Source organism: Chanodichthys erythropterus, chromosome 3 (genome assembly GCF_024489055.1).
Source record: "Chanodichthys erythropterus isolate Z2021 chromosome 3, ASM2448905v1, whole genome shotgun sequence".
Taxonomy (NCBI): Eukaryota; Metazoa; Chordata; class Actinopteri; order Cypriniformes; family Xenocyprididae; genus Chanodichthys; species Chanodichthys erythropterus.
The window spans coordinates 39,695,459-39,720,829 of record NC_090223.1 but is presented as its reverse complement, the minus strand read 5'-3'; the positions used below and the strand labels follow the sequence as shown (position 1 = coordinate 39,720,829).

Sequence of the window (25,371 nt, the reverse complement as noted above, 5' to 3'; positions counted from 1 at the left end):
ATGGGAATGTGTAGGATACCAATGACTTAAAATCATGTGTCTGAGAGCCCCGTTTGCATCTGGTATAAAGATCAGCAAGTCTCGCGAGATCCGATCACAAGTGGTACGTACAGGTGTAAACAGGGTCCAAAACACTCTCTGATCCAATCGTTCAAATCACAGTATGAAGCAGTTAAAATATGAACATCGCATTTGAAATGCAAACATGCAAAACCTCAAAGGTCCGCGTATTCACCTGTCAATCAACCACAGCACTGAAACAAAAGTTTAAAGCTTTGCTGGTTATATATGACTTGTAAGTGTGCATTTACAACACATGCACAAGACTTTCTCTGATCATCCGAGATAGATTTCACTTAATACCAGATGTAAACAGTCTATTCAGTACTCAGAATCACCATTTTCAGATTCATGATGTCATGCTATCAGCTTCATCATGAATTTGAGCTTTGTGCCCTTGGGACAAAAGGTTGAAATCAGATTTGTTTTCTAATTTTGTTCCACGATTCTAAGCCCAGGTCAATTTAACTTCTCAAAGAATACAATTTTTACTAGTGATACACCAAAATTAATTTAACAAAAACGAAATGAGAGTTTTCATTTAGCTAAAAACCGAAACCAAAATTAAAAGTTTAATATTCAAATCAAATACATTTGATAATCAACATCGGATACAGCAATCCGTCACTCCACATTGAGCGTCAAAACAACATTTGATTTGTTTGAAATAAAGCTTTTTGTAATTATTGGGTGGTAGGCATGCTACAAATAGGCTACTTTAGTGAAGTTTTGTTTGCGCATCAACTGGAAACAGTAAGGACTAAAACATCTTGGTTCATTAAAACGAAGATCAAAAACGAATATTTAATGAAAATAAATGAATAAAAAAGAATATTTATAGGTCAATCTGAGGTCACTCAGCCCCCCACATGTTCCAAATTCACCAAAAATAGTCTCAAACGTTTGTGCTGGTTTGTGCCGGTAAAAGTTTTGTTTGTGCTGCTTTCAATTTAAAATATTAGACTTTGAATTATAGGCGATGACGTCACTCAGCCCCCCCACATGCTCCAAATTCACCCAAAATAGGTTGTTTGTGCTCCGTTTGTGCTGGTAAAAGTTGATTGTGCTGCTTCAGGTCTTTTTTTTTTTTTTTTTTTTTTTTTTAGATATGCCTGTTAAAATAATATTTATAAAATCTCAGGTCACTCAGCCCCCCACCCCACATAGGCTATGCTTCAAATTCACCCTAGATAGTCTTGTTTGTTTGTGCTTCGTTTGTGCTGGTGAAATTTTCGTTTGTGCTGCTTCGGTTTTTAAAATATTAAAAGAATTGGCAATTCATTTTGAGGTCTCTCAGCCCCCCACATGCTCCAAATTCACCACAAACAGTCGTTTGTCAATAAAAATTTAATTTGTGCTGCCTCGCTTTATAAATATTAGACATTGATTGCATTGAAATGAATGACACTGAATGGCTGAAAATGCAAATCGCATAAGAGCATATTATAGTGACTATTAGGCTATATATATCAAAGCATAGACATCAACAGAAATAGTAGGAGCAATGTGATTTCAAATTAAGTCTCTGTTTGCTTTCCTCCTTTTCAGTGACAACCGCGTGTCAGAAACGGAAAGTTGTTGCATCAAAAAAAGCTGCATCAGTCCGTGTGATTCCTTCAATTAATTAGCCTACGTCAAGAAAATACAACTTATTTAATTGTCTAACTAAACCAAATCGAAAAAACAAATAAAGGCATTCGTTTAATTTGATTTTACTTGAAAATTAACAAAGACAAAAAAGAATTCAGCCTATATAAGACTTTTTGTATTTTTGGTTTATGGGTTAAACAAATTAGTTTATGCTTTAAAATTAGTTTCAAATGTGTGGGGGGCCCCTAAAAATACTCATTTTGGCTTTATGTGGTCTAAAATTGGTCATTGAGGGAATTTTTATTTATTTGTATTTATTTTATTCATAAAAGGCCTAAGTAAAACCTAATGATGCAACATGTTTCACTCGTTATTACAAGCAATTTTTTGGTTTGTTTTTTATTCTTATAAATAATAACATCATTTATGTTTCATTGGAAAAACCTAAAATATCAGAAAACAATGGAAGGGTTTGCGCAGGCGCCTCCGCGGACAAGAGAAGTATTGTTGTGCTCTGCACTATAGATGTAGGCTACATTGGCAAGAAATATATGAAACAAAAAAAAAATTAACTAATATGCAGAGCAGTAGCCTACATCAGATGAACTTGCATGATGGGACATGCAAGACATAAGTTGAATGGGGTTTCAGGGCGTCACTCATGCGAAACAAATATTAAAGAATAATCACATTTTTCACCCATGAATAAAATTACAAAAAAATCTAGCTTTATTTTTCAGTTTTCAGTTTTTTTACACAAAACAAAAATCAAACGCTTTCTTATTCCTCTTGATTTCTTTTTAAGTAAAAAATCAAATCAGCCTACCAGTTGCACGGATGACGGACCCGGACCCCAATTAAACATCCAATATTGTTTTTTCATTATTTCTTTACAAAACCAAAATGAAAAAAAAAAAAAAAAACAGCGAGGCAGCACAAATGAAACTTATCAGCACAAACGATTGCGACTGTTTGTGGTGAACTTGGAGCATGTGGGGGGATGATTGACCTCAGATTTTATAAATATTATTTTAATAGACATATCTAAAAAAACGAAGCAGCACAAACCAAACTTTTACCTGCACAAATGAAGCACAAACGTTTGAGACTATTTTGGGCAAAGCTGGAGCATGTGGGGGGTTGAGGGACCTGAGAATGAATACCCAATTCTTTTAATATTTTAAAAATCGAAAGCAGCACAAACAAAAATTTCACCGGGACAAACCAGCACAAACGATTGAGACTATTTTAGGTGAATTTGGAACATGTAGGGGGGCCTGGTGATCTCAAAAGAATATTTATAGGTCATTCTAATACCTAAAAAAAAAACCCAAAGCAGCACAAAAGGAGCACAAACGATTGAGACTATTTTGCAGACGTTTTGCGTTGGGTGGGGGGCCAACTTCACGCAGGTCAATTTCAGCTTTCCAAAACGGTTTTAAAATTCATTTTCAGTCAAAACAGTTTTGAATGGCTGAAATGTTGGTGCATCACTAATCCTTACAGGGGGTTAACGGTTTGTGTCTGCATGCTCTGAGTCCTAAATATTTTAGGTGGTCCTGGGGCCATCCTCTGAGCTCCCCCATGGCCTGCCACAGCAGAGGGCATATGGCAGGAGAGGAGGGAACAAGGTTTATAACACCAAACACAAAGGAGGGGGGGGGGGGGCAATGCACTGTATTTTTGGTTTCCAATGAGGAACACAAATGGCGTGCTATTTCAAGAGTGGGGGAGGGGCGACAGCTAATTGTGTCTTGCACCTTCAGATGCATAAAATCTGAGGTGATTAATTACTAGGTGGCGATACATTTTTCATGATCCTCCGTCAAAGGCATGGCAGTGCAGGGGGGCCACCAGGACTCTGAGGCCAATCATGTTGCTCTCAAAAGGGCGGGGGTGAATCTGTCTCTGACATTACAGAGGGAACAAAAGAGCTGTAGAGGTGAGCCGTTCAGCAAATCTGAGACTACAAGTAAACATATTTCATTCAGGGCACAAACTATAAAGGAAGTGTGGCAGTTTTCTGTAAAATGAGGTTATAAGCAGCAGTTTTACACTCTTTACAAACAATTAAAAGCAAAAAGGCTTGTAAGTGTAAAGCTGCATTGATAAGTGTGGGCACAGGAGCACAGTCTGGGTGGTCACACTGCATGCCAGAAACAGCCAATACCAAGCACTGGGGGTTAAAAGAGTGAGACAGAAAGAGGCATCCACACCCAGGCAACTACAGGTTACTGACACATCACAGAGTAGAGTGTAGAAACACACAGTCACAGGCAGAGAGCGCTGCACAGCACACAATCTACAGCGCTCTGCTGCACGGCATTTGAGCTTCCTTTCTGCTTCAGCGACTGATTTTTCATCAGCTCTCCAAACACTAGATTAAAACAGTCAATTATTGGGTTTGTCTAAATACATCCGAGTACATGGTGATCATGTGTAGGCTGCTAGTAGTTGTTTAGGACAGTGGGGGACAAATGGTCTGGTGGGCATACGTGTATATAGAAGCTTAATACTTAGAAAAAGCGGTGCGCGTTTTTTGTTTATAACTCTTGATGAGATCAAATTTGGGATATGGAGATATGTCGGCCAGACATTTACATGACTAAAAAGAAAGATAATAGTGTAGTTGCATACTCTAAACCACTGAGGGTTGAAATTATGCTTTTAGCAGTTTTTTCTAGCAGGGAATCTTTTCTGGAGCATCTGAGACTGATGCTTTAGCACTTTTTTTTCTTTTTTTGGTAAAAATAAGCCCAACAGTTCAGTTCAGTTAAAAATGGCTCAGAGGATAACAGTACTGTCCATCTGTGAGTAACGCATCACATCATCTGGTGTTATGAATTACTTTCTCTGCAAGGATTAAAAATACCATTCGAGTCATTAAACTGGGGTGCGAGGTCATAAACTGCTAACCATGATGAAGCTGGAATCAAGTACGCAATTACCCCAGCTATGAATACTGGTGGTTTCGGTGTAGAACAGTGATCGCCTAATATTTCAATGGCAATAGTTCCAGAAGCATTTTTCCCATTCATTTTCCCTGTAGTCATTTCAAAAGAATTCCTCAATTACAAGTCTAAATCCGAGTGCACACTGTGCAATTTTGGCCACGATTTGGTCATCTGAGACCAATTTTTAAAAAATCCTAAAAGATACCTCTGATCCTAGGATAAAATCTGTAGTCTCTGGTTGTTATTTTGACATTCACAGACAGCCGATTAATGACTGTTACGATTAAATTTTTACCTGATGAAATTCTGTCAGAATATTTGGCGCACAGTCCTGCATTGTGACTTCTTCTACGACAACTGTCAAAGTGACTTATTTTTCAAGACAAGCCGTGATCAAAATGAACACCAGAGATTTCTTTGTTAGCCACCATTTCAGTCCCGCATATAATGCAGGTCACAGGGCTGATTTAAAACTCGGGACAAGTTTTCACGTGCGCGTTCATTTTTAACGCGTCTTGAGTGTCGTGCAGTCTGACATAAATGACAGCTAAGATCCCACACAGTGTGACAATGTTCGTATAGTCTGACAAGCAACAATCGTAAAGCACTATTATAAATCGCACCGTGTGCACCCGGCTTAAAAGTGTTAGTTCACCCAAAAATGAAAATTGTTATTACTCACCCTCATGTCGTTCCACACCCATAAGATCTTCATTCATCTTCAGAACACAAATTAAGATATTTTTGATGAGCGTGTATCAAACTGTCAAAGTCACATGATTTCAGTAAACGAGGCTTCGTTACGTCATAAGAGTTTCGAAATTTCAATGGTTCACCACTGGGAGGCGAGACTTTGGCAGCTCCGAACCACTGATTTGAAGCAAAAGATTCGTAAAGCTTCGAAGCTTCATGAAGCAGTGTTTTGAAGTCGCCCATCACTAGATATTGATGAATAAAGTCATTATTTTGTTTTTTTGACGCACAAAAAGTATTCTCGTCTCTTCATAACATTAAGGTTGAACCACTGTAGTCACATGAACTTATTCAGATGTCCAGAAAGCTACTAAAGACATTTAAATGTGTTAATTATCATGCTCTCAACGGAGGCCACAGTGAGCCATCAGATTTCATCAAAAATATCTTAATTTGTGTTCTGAAGATGAACGAAGGTCTTACGGGTGTGGAACGACATGTGGGTGAGTCATTAATGACAGAATTTTCATTTTTGGGTGAACTAACCCTTTAAACTGCAAACCAAACCAATCAGCCATCTTAGAGATGAAACAGGGCTGTCACAACAAGATTTTCACTACATTTTTATCATAGCCAAAAGAATCATGATAGCTAATAATAATGCTATCAGTCAAATTCTTCATTAACTATTTTGTTTCTTCTTTTTTTGGCCAATGAATCACACTCAAAATACGAGTGCAAGTAGGCGGAGTTTGTAATGCAATATATGAAACAGACATTAAGTATAAAAACAATATTTGTTGAAAGCAAAACATCAAAAATTCTAAATAACATTCTGTTTGAACAGAAGCCTCAGTTAACCTGAAGAAACTGCTTTTGGGCAGAAACTAGATTGTAACGTCAGAAAGTGACTGTCTGGGTGCTTATCTTCAACAATGTTTGCACAACATTCTTTTGATAATATTCACAAGAAAATCTCAGAGCTGATGGTAGATTTCTCTATTGAGAAAATGAATGGGGCTTTTACTTCTGGTGCTTTTTTTGAATAACACCATATTGCTTTTCAGTGAAATGCTTCAAAAGCATTTGCTAAACATCTGCCTGCTTTATCTGAATTACAGTTGAGAATGAAGTAGTGAAGTCTCTCTTCATTCTGCGAGAGTCATGTGCTGCGTAACAGCCGTACAGCAGTGATGTGGGACAGGGAGCATATTACTCAATGCAGGGAGGTGGAGGTAGTCCAGGTAAAAAAAAAGGCATTGTACCGAACTGTCACTCACCCAATGCTGTCTCTCATACCAGAACATGGCGAGCATCTACTTGCCGTGGTGATCATAGGGAATGCTATTCTGAAGTGGGTGGGTGGGTGGAGGGGGGGAAACATATTTATTTGTGAAGAAAAATCAACAACAATGTGGTAAACACTGCAAAAATGCGGATCTGAAAAAAAAAGCCTTACAACAAATATTAAAATCACCAGAGACTCTGTAGACAGAATTATGACTCTGGGCAGCATGCCAAGAAAGTATCACAAGTTTTGAAAAGAACTCTACGCAAATAAAATCCGAAATATGTGGCAGTGGTTACACAATACAGGGCTCAACAATATGGATGACCCAATGGCCTAGGGCCGGTGCTTGCGTTTCAACTGACTTACATTACAGTTAAGTCCACCAGTTTTGATGCTTTGCAAATGTAAAATTCTGGTGTTCTGAACAATGTTGTTTTGCAAATTCGAGTAAATATGTCAGCAATGCAACTTTTTTTAGCTCTAGAGATAATGGAGAGAGTGATTTGTGCTAGTCTTGAAAGAAACATTTTAAAAAAAGAAAAAGAAATTAATGTCAAGTTCTGCAACACATTCCGTGATTTTTTTTTAAATAATCATAATCTGACAAAAAAAAAAAAAAAAAAATCTTACTGTTAAGCCCAGCAATATCAATAAAATATATATATATATACATAATGTATAAAAATAATAATATATAATATGACAAAATTTAGTAGAAAGCGAATGAAGATGCATTTCTATTTCCTTAACTTGGTAGGATTTGAAAATGTATCAGGGTAAAAACATACCAAGTTATTTACTATTTTGTCTTCTACATCTATTCACATACTGTCTATTTCACTTTTGAAAGCAAATTTCTAGATAAGCTATACAGCATAGGTAGCCCAAAAACACCTTTCAGAGCAGAGTGCTTTCATAATGACATGCCAACAGCCCTGTAAACCATGACACCGGCTCCAGATCATGCCAGGCCACAGCAGACACGAGCTCTATCTGAGCATTCTTTCATGGCTATCACTCTCTATCGTCTTTCCCTTTGTCTCTTTGCTGGAAAGCAATTGTGGAGAAGTTTGTTTATAAAGCTCTACTAACCAAAGTGATCTCTTTTGTGGTTGGAATGGTCAGGAAATAAAGACAGGGCCATTTAAGAGCAGGGGAGCTAGGGCCAGAAACAGACACTACTGCTGCCAAACACACAGGCAATGGTGGGCAAAAAAAAAGCAGGGCATTTCATCTTATAAAGTTGTTACCTGTGATGTGGACATGCGTGAGGTGTCCTGACGGCCAGTTAGATCAGAGGAGGAAATGTTGACAGGGGCTCCCCGGTGCAGTCTCATACTGACCTTCCTCTCTCGCTCCATTCCTGGCAAAAAGAGAAAAAGAGGAAGACATGTGTCATCAAAAGTATGGAAAAATGGAACAAAAAAAACAGACACTGACCACACACATTGGGTCACGTCCACCTAAACAAAAAGCCTTCTGTTTTCCAATGTCTGAACCACAAAGTAATTACACCAAACTGGAAAAACTGCCCTGCACTGATCTTATGGCTCCACTGAGAATAAGTGTTATTTGAATTAAAGAAACTGAAGTTTACTTGGACTCTGGTAAATGTGACATATGGTGGTTTATGAGTTTTTGTGCCTCCTTGAGGCTCTGCTAACTCTACACTTAACGGCTCTTAGCTTACTGCTAACAAGACCAGTGCAGGGTCACTGTTTATGTGTCTTGTATGGGGAAATGTCTGTGTGTGTGAACCTCCACCCTTCGATAAAGCAAACGCTAGCAAATTTAAGTCATGTCTAGCAAACATCCTGCTGAGCGTAGTAGCTTGCAGGCCTTTAACCACTTCCTTTCAGCTAAGATGACAACAAAAGACAGGAAAAAAAATGTAGCTGATGAATACAAATGTGTCTCGATATGAAGCAGTGAAAAGAAAGAAAAGACTGGTGTGTTTTCCAATTCAAAACAATCCTCATGCACAAAGAAAAACCATCCTTTAGATGTTTGAGTCATAAACATACCATTTTATTTTACTGAGATTAAAAACAAGCGCCAACAGACAGCAGTGGACGTCTTACCTGTGTGTGAGGTTGGCGTGAGGGGTGTGGGAGGTGCTACTTCTTGCGTTCCTCTGGGTCTAGCTGAGCTGGAAGGCATCATGCCACGGGCAGCAGGATTCCGCCCGTGCCGCAATCTTTCCTCTCGGTCCCTCCGCTCCCGCTCCGGATCTTCTGCCGCTCTGTTTGCACCCTAAACAGCACAACACATCATAAATAAAAGTATGAAGTCAAAAAGACCACAATAAAAACCAAGAACAATTTTAGAAATACAGCAACCATGCAAAGACAACCCATTTGACACTCACAAATTTGAGCATATTCCAGTCAAACACGTAGTCGTATGAAAAGCCTTGCCGGTGGAAAAGGTTCCTGAAGAGCTGTCTCAGGTAAGAGTAGTCGGGTTTGTCGTCAAAGCGAAGGGAACGGCAAAAGTTGAGGTATGTGGCAAACTCAGCTGGAAACAAACAAAAAGGCAATTAAAAAAAATTCAGTCAATTTGTTCAGATTTCAGGTCAACTATGCTTTTTTTCATGCTTTTAAAGGAGGTCTTATGCTCACAAAGTCTGCATTTTTTTTTCAGGATTCTGAATAGAAAGTTCAAAAGAACGGTGTTTATTTGAAACTGGAATCTTATATAACATTGCAAATGTGTCAGCTGTCACTTTTGATCAATTTAATGAATCCTTGCTGAATAAAAGTAATCCTTTTTTTTAAAAAAAAACCTGTTCCCAAATAGCAGCGCCTATGCAAAAGATTGACTTTCAGCAGATATCTACAATCCTGTAAGTTTATAAAAAATAAAAAATAAAAAAAAAGACCACAAATATTGATAATTGATCAGTTTGATTAAATTGTCTAATAAATTGTTCTCTCCTACCACCTGCTTCCAACTAGCAACAAAAAGTAGCTTATGCCACATGGCTATGGTATAATGTAACTTAAGCTTATTGGCTATTTAAAAAACAAACAAAAATTTATATGTATAAGCAGAACCTTACATGGGTATCCTTTGCACAGGACTTCAATAGGAGTGGACATTTTCTTCTCACTGATTCGCTCATACTTCTGTCTCTTTGTGGCAGCCTTCAGACCCTGCCATGGCAGAGAGCCCAGGTTGAAGTACATGAGCACATAGCCAAGAGACTCCAAGTCATCTCGTCTGGATTGCTCTGTGAAAGAAAACACCGATAAACACCGTATGTCATTACGATGGCCTGACTATAACAGGTGAAGTGGCTTGATTGTAAATGTTAGGGTGATGACAGGTCAGGTCTGAAAGTACAGGTGGTTTCCAAAAGATAATATAATATTATAAGTTTATTCAAAAGATGTATTAGGGTACCTATTCCCAAGTGGGTGTTGATGGAAGCATAGCGAGCAGTGCCAGTCAAGTTTTTGTTCTCGCGGTAAGGGATGTGCTGGTGGGTGCGAGCATCTCTGTACTTCTTGGCCAGGCCAAAGTCAATGATGTAAACAAGGTTGCCCTTCTTCCCCAGGCCCATAAGGAAGTTGTCGGGCTTGACGTCTCTGTGGATGAAGTTCTTGGAGTGGATGTATTCGATTCGGCTGATCTGATGACAGAACAGAGGACAGGTTTAGCAAGTTGAATGACTGAATGAGAGACTCCATCCAAACCTAACACACCAATTCAAATAAAGCAATGAAAGCATGACAACCGCTGAACAAGTAGCCCTTTCACATTATGCCTCCCTTCACAATGCCTCTTGGCACTTAATACTCAGTCAAACAAAGTGAAAGAGGATACTGGTTATCTATGTAAAACAGCTGAAAGGATGACAGTAAAGCTCGTCATGTCATCAAAACACCACTTCCTGGATTCATTATCCCATTTTGGGTGTCCTATAACAAGAGGTGGTAGGGTGGAGAGGACAAAGGTTACGGTGATCCCGTCTACAGCCTTACCATCTGGTCAGCCAGCAGAAGAACAGTCTTTAGACTGAACTTGCGAGAACAGAAATTGAAGAGATCCTCTAAACTGGGTCCCAGCAGCTCCATCACCATCACATTGTAATCTCCCTCTGCTCCACACCATTTGATTGTTGGGATACCGACTGTAAAAGAAACAATTACCATTAGTACAGCAGATGTTTTTCCCAACAAAAAGGTAATCTAACGTGGTTTATGAAGAAAATCCTTGTCAACCAAAATGATCTTGAAAGTTTAGACTACCGAATAGAGGGGACGTTTGACTAATATGTCATACCTGTGTCTTTGAAGGACTGACAGACAGAATCTGAAGGTGACCTACAACATTATAGGTAGGGGGTTGGGAGCACGTTTCAATAGGGCAGTGATGTGATTAAAAAAAAACAAGCAGAGCTTCAGATTGAATAAACCAGCAGTGATGGTTGGTCACCCTCAGAAAGGGCTCTAACTCATCAGCCATAAAATATCAACCATCTCTAGAAGACCTTGACGTGATGTACGAAAAGATATAGGCTGTCATGGAAGGACAGCTGATACCCAATTAGATCACTTCAAGGGCGTTTTCCTGCCCCGTCACAGTTCAGCCACATGTGAACCAGAAAAGGCAGCTGTCACATCACTAACATAATTTGAATGTGTACCGATAGGATAGATGAATACACATCATCTTCCAGCTAAACAAGCAAGCCCCAATTACATCGAACAGCTTTAACTAAACTTGATATCCAATTTGATATATTTGTTTACAAGTTGTAAAATGAAATTTCTGGCAACCACAGATGCCTTTTTTTTACAGTGAGTTTTACAGGATATAATCTACAATGTAATGACAGGTCTCTTGAACACGGTCTCTTGTCTGCCATCAGACAAACAGACAGTCTAGATTTTCCAGTGTCGTTCACATATACCCAGCAGCACGCTCAGGATTATTGAGGAGAGGAAGAGACAGAGGGCTCAGCAGCATTCTGGAAGGTCAGAGATCTCTCGGCAGCTGCTGTCGTGTCTACAGTCATGTGTGCCCTGAGCCTGGCCACTGCCTTCAACAGCACAGAGCTTTTGCTGTTCAGCACTTTGCAGAAAACATCTTCCAGGTCAGCTATTCCTGCACAAACTCAGGAGGTTAAATATATCTCCTGGTCTGAGTCGTCCAGCGCGCCTTTCCATTCTCATGTCAGGACAGCTCTGGCACGGTCTATATTAATAGGAATTAAAATAGAAAAATGTTGAGCCCAGTGCTTCTCCATGTAAGGACTCAAACAAGAGTGCAATTGTGGTATTAAAACATCCAAATGTAAACAAGAATTTCTTTCTCCCTAAAACAATGCTTGCACATGCACACACAAACATGTGCAAGTACCAACACCTTTCTCGATGTAAAGTTGTCAGTGTGGATGTTTGTTCATGCTATGCTAAATAAGGCTGGGAGTGGTGAAAGAGACCCAGTTAGGAGATGGAATGCACAGGGTGGCCCCTCCCCCCCCCAAACCCACTCCCCTCCGCACGCACCATCTGGCCTGGGCTCCATGTGATCACAGAGAACACAAGCGCTGAGAGGGAGGCTCACTCAGAATGTCGGTCTGTCGTGGCACGGATGCCATCACAACGTTTGGCCGCTGCGGAGCGAACTCCATGCGTGCTCAGTCATGCTGAGAGCGAGCAGACAGACTTGAGCATGTTTGAAATTGAATGCTGTAGATGACACACTTTTTCTGCTAGCACCATAAAATACCCCCGACAGTACTGTCACACATCTATCTAGAATAAGCAATCAGGGCAAACCCAACCGGAAATGGTGTGTGTGGGGGGGTATTATTCTTCAGACACCTCATGTATATTCATAAATAGGGCCTGATGACTTCAGTGATCCAGAAAATGCGGACGGAAGCATGGAATCAAAAACCAAAAAAACAAAAACAAAAAAAACACAGAAATTACTGTATAACGCAGAATGGCATAGAACTTGTCAAATTTTTTATGGATAAATAAAAAGTTGTTCACTTAATTTAAATCATGATATAGACTAGCGTCTGAATATTAAACCACAAAAAGACTATTTAAACATGAATCCTGCATAACTGAGCATGCGTGAAGGTCGTGGTGTTTTCAGGCTCTGTCGCCTAACTATATGAGGACATGAATGCACAAACTTCATCTCCAGAGAGTCACTTCATGAGCATTTTATCGTTTCAGTTGAGAAAAACTATCGTCATATCATAAACGTACAGAAACTCAAAGATCTTCATGGCAACCCATCAAAGAAAGTTTGGCTTAACTTGAAGAAATTGTGACAGAAATACATTACTGTTGTACAGTAGAATTTAGCTATGTCTCAATGGAATAATACTAACATTAATAATAATAAAAATAATAAATAAATAATTATTAAAACTTTTTTAAAAGAAATAATCTCTTTTTTCCCCATGTTTTAATTTTAACAGTAAAGCTCTGTTTTGCAGCACTTTGACAAAAAGTGTTTAATGTCAAAGATAAATTAAACTTTAATTCATTTGATTAAAAGAAAAATCATTACACAAAATTTCTGAAAAAACAAAAACATTTAATAAAAAAAGATTTAAAAAAATAATTTTGTTGTTTTTATGAATTAAATTAATTAGACATGCTTTTTGATTATTAAAATTGAATTAAACCATTAAAAAGGAATCCAGAAAACTTCACAGAAAAAAACAAAAACAAACAGAATTTGGTAAAAATAAAACGGAATTTGGAAAAAAAACAGAATCCAGAAAAATTAAAACGGAATAAAAGGAATATGGGAAAAAAATAAATAGGGCCCTACATAAACAATCACCATATATTGCAACAGAACCAAAATGTCAAGAAAAACCTGACTTTTGTGCCTGATTACAGGACTATATGGATGCAAAACCACAGAGAGACCACAAATTGTGTAGTTCCTCTACTTCCACAGTAGTGGAAAGTACAGTTTTCAAAAGTACAGACTTTGGTACCAAGTCAGATTCGTAAAAGCCTCTGATTGACCACTGTGTTGACGTGCTCATCGTATGTGTCTGTAATTGGCTTCAATGATCAACGCTTCAAAAACATGCTGTAAATAGTCAATGATGCTCTTCACAGATCATTGCTTTCACAAAATGCTCTTCAATGAGGGCTTACACCGATACACACAGAAGCAGTTGAGAGCAGGAGTCTATCGTGGACTAGTCTGCTGATAGACATCTGCTTTCAAATGCTTACGCTCCCGCTTTCAAATTCAAACACTTCTGTGTGCTTTCAAAAGCCCCCGTGTGTTGATCACAGTAGCCAATCATAGAAATATCTGATGAGTATGTCAACACAATGGCCAATCAGAGGGGTTTACGAATCCACTCAAACAGCGCTCAAAGCGTCACATTTTTAAAATTTCATTGGTACCGAAGTCAGTACTTTTGACAACTCTATTCCACACAAGTCTAAATGTTAAGCCAATGAGAAGACGATTCATGGGGTTGACAGAATGCTGTGAGTAGCTTGAGTTCTGATAATAGGGACTTTAAGCAGCAGCTGCTGATACAACGGCATTCTGGCGTTCCATTGCGCATGCGCAAATTTAACTGCTACTTCTTGACGTTCTACTGTAACCGTCTACTACGGCAGGGTAGCCGATTTGCCGTAGTCGATAATACGTGACAGACTAGATAAGTAAATGTTATGTTCTATGGTTATGTGGTATTTTAGTTGTATCTGTATGTCATATAATGCCAACAGCAACCATTTTCTTGCTTTTATTTCCATGTAATGTATTGTTTACTATGTCAAATGATTAAATGATCCACGCCACCCTCTTTGTTGTTGCTTAGTGATTTTTGCGTTCTTTAGCTATGGCAGTTGACGGTTTACTTCCGGTCGTCGTTGCCATTCCATCAACAGCTGTTGCTTAAAGTCCCTAATGCTACTCTCGGCGGAGAAGTTGACTCACTGACTGATGATGCAAGGGGAACTGGTCACGATTGGTTGTCCGCCCACTGTTGCCACAGTATTCTTTATCACAATCTAAGAAATGGAGATCCAATGAACTACACCTTACCTTCAGAGAACCCTCTTAACCAAATTGCTAAAGAGGCCAACAAAAGAACTATATTAAGCCAACATAAAATTGTCATGTTCATAAAAGGCTTTTAGCAGCTGATATTACTTGCCAGGGCTCAACAGGAAGGATTTCCTATAGTTCCAGTATTTACTTGCCTTGCCAAAATTTCCACTGGCCCCACCACAAAATTATTTTTAATTTTTATTTACACTTACAGTTTAAAAGTTTGGGGGGTCGTAAGATTTTTTTTTGTTGTAGTTTCTTTGAAAGAAATTAATATTTTTATTCAGAAAGGTGCATTAAATTGACAGTAAAAATGTATATAATACTACAAAAGATTTACATTTCAAATAAATGCTGCTATTGTTATCATTCTATTTATTAAAGAATCCTGAAAAAGTATCACCCTTTCCACAGAAATATTAAGCAGTACTGTTTTGATAATAATAATGTTTCTTGAGCACCAAATCAGCATATTACAATGATTTTATCCAATAAATGTCTTGGTAAGCATCAGAGACTTTTTAAAAACAATTTAAAAATCTTACCTTTTTCCCCCCATATTTGTTAGAAAAAAATTCTTGGTTTTCATCATGAAAAGTTTTTTTTAAAAGATTGTTTTCCCTTTACAAAAATTGGCACAAAGCTAGAAATTATACCGCTACAATGTGACTGCTATAATGTGTTTTGTTTGTAGTTTTCAACACATTGTTGATGTTTTCATTTTGTAATACAAGTTCTATCACAGCCAACTAGATAATATCTTGGTGAAAAATCTGCATATTTTGCTATCAACAAACTAGAACACATCACAGAAACCAAACGTTTCAGTGTGCAGTGCATGGCATTAAAAAAAAAAAAAAAAGCACTGTCCCAAAAAGGAAAGTAACTCTTTGTCAGCTGGCCTGAAACTTTTTCACAGAAACATCCTTAATGCTCTGCTTGCACTATTTTATAATACAATTAGAATGTACTCTATCAAATGGCCTTTCAAAATTCAGTGTTATGTTTAAAAAAAAAAAAAAAAACCTGTCAAGGTAAATTTTAACTCAACTCCTAACTGTTTATAATAAATATTTCAGTTTGAAGAGTTTTCTTTCCACAAATGAACAAGTCTACAGGCTCTTATGTATGTGTCAGCAGTGTGAGGTGTGTACGTGTGACTCATAGTTCTGTATTAACGGAGAAGCCGGATGGAGACCACGAGGAGCTGTTGACTGAGTGTGGAAACACATACCGCCTCCTTGCATCATTTTGTAGATCTTGCTCTCGATGTGCAGCTGTGGGTGCTTCGTTTTCACACATTCTAGCTTGATGGCTACTTCTTCCCCCACGGAGATGTCTGTGCCTGCAGATTAGAAAAGACAGGATTACATCACCAAACAGAAAAGTGAAAGACTGATAGTGGATGGAGAAACAACCAAATTGCTTGACACCTCTAAAGTAGGGAGCTTTAACATAACATATCTGCACATGTACCTGTGACGTACAACAGACGCATACCTGAGTGTGACTACAATAAATCCACTCAACTAGAGAGGCTTTGCAGTGTCTAAATAAGCATTAGCTTCCAGTTTATTATGAGTCATTGGGACACAATTAAACATAACCAAAAAATATAATGAATATGCAGGCCCACTATGATTAAAGAAATTCTGCATATCTAAGGTTGACTCACACACAGCTTTCCAGTGTGAGGGAGTGGGAACAATTATCTACGCGTACTGCTATACCACCTCCTTTCCGGCCCACCATCTGCCTCAACTCAACATCCTGAGCAGAGGATGCTGAAAATCATCCACCTTCATCTGCTGTAACATACACCCAATGAAACCGAGGAGGAGAATGACAACACTACGGCATTTCCAAGGACTAGGCCAAGTGCATGTGGTGTGCCTGATGAATGTGACATGAAAAGCAGGATGAATGAGTTGGTTTAAAAAACAAAAAACAAAAACCAAGCAAAAAAAACGAATGAACTTCCCTCTTACTCAGAGTCTGGGAACTTACATGCTTTTCCGGCTTGTAGACAGCAGACCAGTCTTAGGCTGGCCACACACTTTAAGCCTGATTTTAAGCCCTGAACGAATGGGGGATTTTTTTTGTCCAAAAAATCCTCTATTACAATTATTTAACTGCTCCCGATCGAAATGGAGTGTCCCCAATCTCAAATCGTAATATCAAACATTTTTGATATTATGACACTTGATCAAGCTGCCTCTGACATGATACCCGCAAAAGCAAATGAGAGTGAGCAAACATCACCTGAAAGATGTTGCGTGTTTCTTTAGCTGAAACTTGGCAGCCATAAACATGCCACGAAAGTGGAATATTGAGAGAGAAGATCACCCATATTCTTTTTTTCCCATTTTATTTTTTCACTGTAAAGCAGAACACGTGGCAGGAGAGCCGACTGACGACGCTGAATAACCTCCATTTGTTTTTCTTCTTAAGTCACGTTTGATCTCTGCAATCAACAGGTGTGTGGTCTCACAGTCCGGTCAAATCATCTAATGTGTGCGTTCAGAGGATTAGAATGCTAAAAATCGGCTGAATCTGTCATTATGTCTGTGGTCTTCCACAGTTTTAAAATCAGTTAAGATTTGAAAATTGACTAGTGTGTCCCAGGCCTTACTCTGAACCAACTATAATAATAATAATCCTCAACCACTGTCACATGTCCCTTTTCCACCAACTGGTTTCCACAGGAAATGTGTTTCTGGGTTGGAAAAATCAGCTCCACACTGTCCCCTAAAACATACTACTAATGTCAGATGCAGGAGGTCTACAACAAAATGGCAAAAATGATTTGAATAAATTGATTGATATAAATTATACTATGTTTAATAAATATATTGGGCTGAATGGTTACTCAAATTTAAATCGTGATTTAATAATATGATCATGATAACTACTTTCAGTCTCAGAGTAATTCATGTAAAATTATTAGGAATGGACCAAACAAAAAAATGATTTTGATTAAATCTTAAAAAGCCACAAAGCGTATTATTTGTACTATTTTGGCTCAAAGATGGGTCTGTGCATAGAGAAGTTTGCAAGTGTTTGTGTGAGCTGTGTATATGTAAGGGTTTTTCTTGTGTAGTGTAAGTGTTGGCAACTGGGGGCAACTGCCTCCCCATATTTCTCCCGATGTGATCCATCAGCTCCAGTCCACTACAATTTGGAGCGGTTACGGCCCGGTTATACTTCATTTCCCACATTCCCCTCCGTCTCGCACACAGTTGAGCGCGCAAGTCTTTCTAAGATACTCCTTTACCCCCTGAGAGCACGAGCCTTTCAAAGATACTCCTTTAGAGCGGAAAAGACGCGTTCGGCGCATGCAAACGCGCACCGTCCATGGTCATAAAAATTCAGCTGCGTGGAGAGTCAAAGCTAGTCCACAGTCTAGTAAACGTTTCTTGCTTGCGCCGACTGAAAACACATGAGAAACAGCATGAGACAGGAGACATTGCAGTACTGAACATTGAACAGTCCATGCATGTGGATTTGGATAAAACAGTTAATCAATTTGATGCCATGCCCAAACGCCGTTTATCCCTTCACGGTGGCGCATAGTTGGTGGGCATGCAGGGCTATTAAATTATTTTTCTTATTATCATGCTACTTTTATTATTAAATTAATATTGCAATTAATTTACACCGCGATATCATAGCGCATCACCGCATAACCAAAGTGCTGCAAGGACAATAAAGTATTAGTTAGCCTACTCCTCATTTAAAGAACAACTTGTTTAACACAAAATGTAAATGTAAATATTTTCAATATTGCGACGTGGCATTTTTCTTTATCAGTTGCTCGCAAAATGATGGACACTGATATATATATAAAAACTTAGAGCTGTTTTCTATACAGCCAGATGACCTATTGCAGTAATAATAGAATAGCCATACAGCAACTATGGTGGACATTAATTGAGAAAACATTCATTTTTAAATTTATTACAAGTGTAGTAATAGGGGTTAAATGGATCGTGATCCGTACGGACCAGGACCCAGGGTTTGGCATGCATGTGATTCGCGGATTAATTTAAAGTTTATCTGCCATAGACTGAAAGTTTATAATTTACACGCGTTATCTTGCTAGCACACACACCAGAGGTGCGCACAGAGAGAGGCCCGTTTCATTGATTCCTCTTTCAAAAAAAAATCAAAAACTACAATACAATCCGAACCGTGAGTTTTGTGATCCGTTGAACCACTAGTGAGTGTTATGTCAATTTGTTAGATAACTAGTCTCACTATTAAATGCTCCTCCACAATAGACAGAGCGACTTATGACATGTAATACTCATCTATAAGAATTTTAGTAGGACATGTGGCATGAATCATACAGCTCACAATGTAATACATAATGATTACATAAATCATACACTGATCAGGCATAACATTATGACCACTTTCCTAATATTCTGTTTCCTAATATTGATCGCTCTTTTGCTGCCAAAACAGCCCTGACCCGTCGAGGCATGGACTCCACTAGACCCCTGAAGGTGTGCTGTGGTATCTGGTACCAAGATGTTAGCAGCATATCCTTTAAGTCCTCTAAATTGTGAGGTCTTGTTTGTTCAGCACATCCCACAGATGCTCAATTGGATTGAGATCTGGGGAATCTGGAGGCCAAGTCAACACCTCAAACTCATTGTTATGCTCCTCAAACCATTCCTGAACCATTTTTGCTTTGTAGCAGGGAGCATTATCCTGCTGAAAGAGACCACAGCCACCAGGGAATACAGTTTCCATGAAAGGGTGTACGTGGTCTGCAACAATGTTTAGGTAGGAGGTACGTGTCAAAGTAACATCCACATGGATGGCAGGACCCAAGGTTTCCCAGCAGAACATTGCCCAAAGCATCACACTGCCTTCGCAGACTTGCCTTCTTCCCATAGTGCACCCTGGTGCCATGTGTTCCCCAGGTAAGTGAAGCACACACACCTGACCATCCTGGTGATGTAAAAGAAAACATGATTCATCAGACCAGGCCACCTTCTTCCATTGCTCCATGGTCCACTTCTGATGCTCAAGTGCCCACTACTGTTGGTGCTTTCGGCGGTGAACAGGGGTCAACATGGGCACCCTGACTGGTCTGCGGCTATGTATCCCCATATGCAACAAACTGGGTATTCTGACACCTTTCTATAAGAACCAGCATTAACTTCTTGAGCAATCTGATCTACAGTAACTCGTCTGTTGGATGAGACCACATGGGCCAGCTTTCGCTCCCCACGTGCATCAATGAGTCTTGGCCGCCCATGACAACGTCACCGGTTCACCACTCTCCTTCCTTGGACCACTTTTGATAGACACTGACCACTACAGACCAGGAACACCCCACAAGAGCTGCAGTTTTGGAGATGCTCTGACCCAGTTCTCCAGCCCTCACAGTTTGGCCCTTGTCAAACTCGCTCAAATCCTTACGAATGCCCATTTTTCCTGCTTCTAACACATCAATTTTGTGGACAAAATGTTCAATTGCTGCTTATATTTCCCACCCACTAACAGGTGCCGTGATTAAAGTTGCCAAAAGTACCGCAGTGCTTCCCACACATAGACTTTACTTGGGCGGGCCGCCCAGGTATATTTGAAGAAACATTTTTGCTTTTATTATTCTTATCCTCTTATTCATTTCACCTGTCAGGGGTCATAATGTTATGCCTGAATGGTGTATAACCTAGTATATACATTTATCATGGCAGAGTAACATTTATCAGAATGATAACAATTGCAATGTCACAACAGCAAACTCTTATTATAATTCAATACTAAGAAATTAATTTACAGCAAGAATGATGCAAGGTACAAGAAGAAACAAGAGAAAAGGCAAGATACTACAACCTTTCAAGTAATGCAAACACTGCAAACATCAGATCCTGTCAGTGCCTGTGGCAGGATGTTTCTCTAGAACTAATTAAATATGGTTTGAATTTTGGATGTGCAAGCAATTTATTTTTACATGTTAAACAAGTGCTATACCAGGACCATGCCGCAGTGGAGCTGGATCCGGTACTCTCCTGCTGAAACTCATCTGTACATATGCCATGTATATTTCCAGCCACTGCTCTTCCTGAATTACCATGATCTATTTCCACTTGGAAAAGCCACTCTAAGAGGCACAAGTAGTACCAGGGGTGCTTCTCAATATCCCTCCTCGTTTCCTCGCTCCTCCATCCTCTGACCTGGAAACCAATGGAGCTCAGCCATCTTGAAGGACATCTCAATTCTCTAATTGCACCACGAGGAGTGAGGAAGCTTCCCGAGGAGTCATGAGCGAGGATACACAGGTGCATCCTTTGCGGAAGACTTTCTCCTCGAGAAACCTGACGCACGCATAAATTCTCCTCCCCCTTTATATCTGTCACAATAATTTAAATGTTTGCTTTAATGTATGCAGTTTAAATAAACTTTACATGTCACATATTTCAATGGGGCATCTTGCTTTATTAATATTTATTATATTTTTTAAATAACCAAACTTTAACAACATATGGGTAGATCCCTCATGCGCAGCTGATGACGCTTTGAAATGACGTTAAAGGGAGTGAGGATATATCATTTTACTTGATTTATTTCCTCCGTCCTTGCGTCTTTTCCTTGTTTCCTTCTCTCGAGTCCTGAAGGGGTGGAGCTAAGACACGAGGAAAGGAAACGAGGATGCACATAGGACTGGGCGATATATCGCATGTGATTGTCACGCCGCTCACGCACATTTTGTCAGTAAAGCCGGTTCCCTGATTACCGCTAAATCGCCATCACCTGCTTTCAAATGGAGCAGCATTTAATAGACAAAGCCATAGATCACTGACAAGCCACGCAATATCGCGTTCATTATCGAAGGCAATTCATCTGCGATATGAACATATTGCGTGACAATCGCATGCGATATATCGCCCAGCCCTAGATGAACAAATAAGAATTGAGAAGCACCCCAGCTTCACAGGATATATTCTACAAAGCCATCACCTGCCATGGCTCGTGGAAAAAGCTTAACAGGCAAACTGCTCAAACAGGGCGACACAATACAACTGATCGTGACCCTTTTTAATCACAGCTGTTGTGATTTTCCCCACAGTCCCTGAAACCTTAAACCCACCCTGTGGGTACAGCGGTGTGAAAAAGCGGTATAACAATCAATAACTGTCAATATAGTGCTCTTCAACACTGTTCCATGAAAAAAAAAAAAAAAAAAGCTGGTCAAAAATACACAAAAAAATTCATGGATGAATTGTTCACAATAAGATCAATAACATGTATTCAGAAAATATAACAGAATATTCATCTCATGCCTATTTAATAACAAATCAAGATATCACCCATGGATATTTTACAAAGCACCAGACCACAAATAAATGAAGGCATCTCTAGTATCCCAAAAAAAAAAAAAAAAAAAAAAAAAAAAATATTCCACTATTCTAAATGTAACCTCAAAAGTTCAGCAAAACGGCTTAAAATCTGAGCAAATCCCTGTGCGGCCTGAGATTGGGATATTTTAAAAAGGTTCCTGCCAGGATTTACAGCTGTTTGTCAGTGTGCAAGGCTACTCACACCAGCCCCATTTCCATCTAAATTGAACCCAGTCCATTGTTGGGGATGGCAAGATTTTCCCGTCACACACCAGCGAGACCAGTCTGCACAGCTCCGATCACCCTGCCTTTTTTAGCCTCGCATTACGAGTGAATTCACAGGGAAAGAGAAACAGCTACTCATCAGATACATTAGAGGCATATTACTTAAAAAATGAGCATGAGCAAAGCCTGGACACATTATCAGACTTATCACAACAAGCAAAGTCCATGCTCTGAGACAGCCAACAGCCCATGCAAACAAACAAGGATCAATTTAAGTTTACTCTTTAAAACAAATTAACCAAGTCCATAGTTTCTAAAAACTTGCTTATTTTATTTGACACCGTCAAGACTAAGGGGAATGGTATGCTTTATAGTGTGCATTTCATGGTAAAATATCTCCCCTTGATCTTTATGCATTTCATGCCACCATGATTGTGTCACACCACCACTACTGGTGAATATCAAAGACTGCAAAGATATATATAGTGGAATTTGATTTGCCTGGGCACATTTAGAGCAGAGAATGCTCTTCCTCCACTATACTGATAGCACAGGGGATATGTTCAGACACATCCACTCAATACATCAGTAAACACTACAGGAGCCCATCCTTAACATAGATGTCTACGTACACATGGTTCAACAGCAAATGACACAAATGACTTCAACACCCATGGTAATTTTCAAGTCAGCACATATCAATCATGGTTTAGAGCTCTTGAGCATTCCCTTTTCATCTGATTGCATACCTGGTTCCTTCACACTCTGTTTCTTTTGTCCTTTAAGATAAAAGTGCAATAATTTCCTGGGGAAGCCTTCCATGATGTAATCTTGGAGATCAATAACATTCAGCCACCCCCACTGCAAGCAGCTGGCATGTTTCTCAACCCCCATCCCGCACACCAGGCCCAGGGCCCTCCAGAGGGATTGAAGGTTCAGCCTGAGCCTGTCTGGAGAACAAATTGGTTGCACTCATCTCATTCATGTGCATATGCTCACATTTATTTTGCGCGACCGCAAGCTTGTTGGTTTGTGCAGTGCGGAGACAGATGGATACTTTTGTTGCAGTGTTGAGATTCAATTCATTAGCAAGAGATCTGCTAAATAAGCATCTTGGTAAATGAGAGAACAGCATGCTAAAACTGTGTGGGTCTAATACCTGTTCAGCGACACAAAAAGAGGGTCTTAGTAGTAAGAGATTTATGACAATACTGATTGTTAAACGATATGATCTATCAAACAGCATGTGGGAAAGTGCTCTATATGGTTGAAAACTTCAATCGGACCAAAACAGATAAGTTAATTTTTTTGATAATTGATAAATGGCTGATATTAAATTCCATTTTGTCTGTGTAAATAGAAAAAATAAAAATAAAAACAGCAAGTAAATTTGGGCATCATAAGATATTAGATGGCAGCAAAGGTAATCGTTATTTACATTATTCTTCAAAATCATTCTAATATGATGATTTGATGCTCTCAAACATTTCTTATTATTACCATTGTTGAAAACAGTTGTGCTCCTAAATATTTTTAATACAGAAACTGATTTTTTTTCCAGAATTATTTTATAAGATTAAAAGAAGAGCATTTATTTCAAAACATTTGGTAACATCTTAAATGTTATTACGGCCACTTTTGATCAATTTAATGCATCTTTTTTTAAATAAGTATTTTTTTTTATTTTTAAGTATTATTTCTTTTTTAAAACCCAGACCTGTGAATATTAGTGTCAATAGATACTACTACATGAACTAAATTTTTAGTAACTGACCTCCACAGATTGAACAGGAGAAATAAAGCAGAAAAGTTTTCCATGTGAAAGAAGGTGGAGCCTCCGCAAACACCTACTAATTATTTAATCACCACAGACCAACGGTAGTACAAAGGTGTTTATCAGCCCTAGCGAACTTTTCTGGAAAGTTTGCTTTGGCAAGCCGTTTTGAACTCCCAAAATTAACTCCAAACAAACTTTGCTTTGGCCTGATTTTGTTCGAAATTACGTCACATCATTTCATTCCTCAATTTAGCTTTAAGTATATTTGAGCATTAAGTGTCCCACTTTGCCTGTATTAACCCTGAACTTAAAGGGGTGGTTCATTGCGATTTCACCTTTTTAACTTTAGTTAGTGTGTAATGTTGCTGCTTGAGCATAAACAGTATCTGCAAAGTTACAGCACTGAAAGTTCAATGCAAACAGAGATATTGTCTTTTAAAGTTATGGCAGTTTAATACCTACAAAAACGACCAGTTTGTACTACAACGAGCTTCCCAGGTTTGTGACATCATAAACCCTGCAAAACACGCCCCCGGGAACACGCAACAAAGTGGGTTAGGCCATATCGTGTGGCATTATGGAAGCGGAAGAGTTGTCTACGCCGGACGTGAGCGGTGTAGACAGTGATATTGTCTACACTGGATGCGGCGCTGAAGACAGCTTCCAGAATCTACAGCGCAAAGGCTATTACTGCAAGATGAAGCAGTTCCCACTTTAAAAGCAGAAGCTGCTGTTTATGGGCCCCTAACTGGAAGTACGTTTTATTGTTTATACATGTCTTTTAAATGTATTATGTTGCAATTTTTGGGTTGCATCAAGGACGTAAACAAAGACCCACACCTTTTTGCTTTGCTAGCCGGTTAGCTAAATTCTACTGCATACGTCTTTGACAAACGCCAACACACACCAACAAACGTCTCTGTTCATAGACAAACAGTTGTTCATGCTATAAATCAAACGCTCAGTCATGTATTCAGCTACAGTAAAGCTTTAATCAGGATAAAACCGTATATTGAAGGCTAACAAACAGCAATAACATTTACATGTGACAGCATATCTAAACACTTTGACACAAATACAAACGGAAATACTCACCGTTCAAAAACGTCCTTTAAAAGTCGTGCTTGCAGAGGTTCTGCTTGACCCTCTTTCATCATTACTGCTATCTGGGTCTGATTCAGGCTCAATTTGATATGACAATATAGACACCATTATTTACATTTCCACTGAAGCACATTTAACAACTAATGGTAAGGGGCGTGGCGTTTCCAGATGCTTCAGCGAATCACAATACACTGGGCCAGCTAACCAATCAGAGCACATAGCGTATTTCAGAAGGATTGGTAACATAGAAACAGGAAGCCA

At 39.0% G+C, this 25,371-nt stretch overlaps 1 protein-coding gene across 2 annotated transcripts in view; it reads right to left on the bottom strand.

Annotated features, from left to right (window-relative positions):
- Nucleotides 1-25,371, bottom strand: part of csnk1da (casein kinase 1, delta a) — a 31,185-nt gene that overhangs the window by 2,925 nt on the left and 2,889 nt on the right. Inside the window, exons 2-9 of one of the 2 annotated variants that reach the window (XM_067382230.1) lie at nucleotides 15,884-15,994; nucleotides 10,575-10,723; nucleotides 9,994-10,222; nucleotides 9,650-9,820; nucleotides 8,957-9,105; nucleotides 8,670-8,841; nucleotides 7,839-7,951; nucleotides 6,578-6,646 (exon numbers count right to left, since the gene is read on the bottom strand). In XM_067382230.1, coding sequence (XP_067238331.1) covers nucleotides 6,614-6,646; nucleotides 7,839-7,951; nucleotides 8,670-8,841; nucleotides 8,957-9,105; nucleotides 9,650-9,820; nucleotides 9,994-10,222; nucleotides 10,575-10,723; nucleotides 15,884-15,994 — 1,127 coding nt within the window. In that variant the 3' untranslated portion in view covers nucleotides 6,578-6,613. The remainder of the gene's footprint in view (nucleotides 1-6,577; nucleotides 6,647-7,838; nucleotides 7,952-8,669; nucleotides 8,842-8,956; nucleotides 9,106-9,649; nucleotides 9,821-9,993; nucleotides 10,223-10,574; nucleotides 10,724-15,883; nucleotides 15,995-25,371) is intronic. The other variant, XM_067382229.1, reaches the window with a different exon arrangement.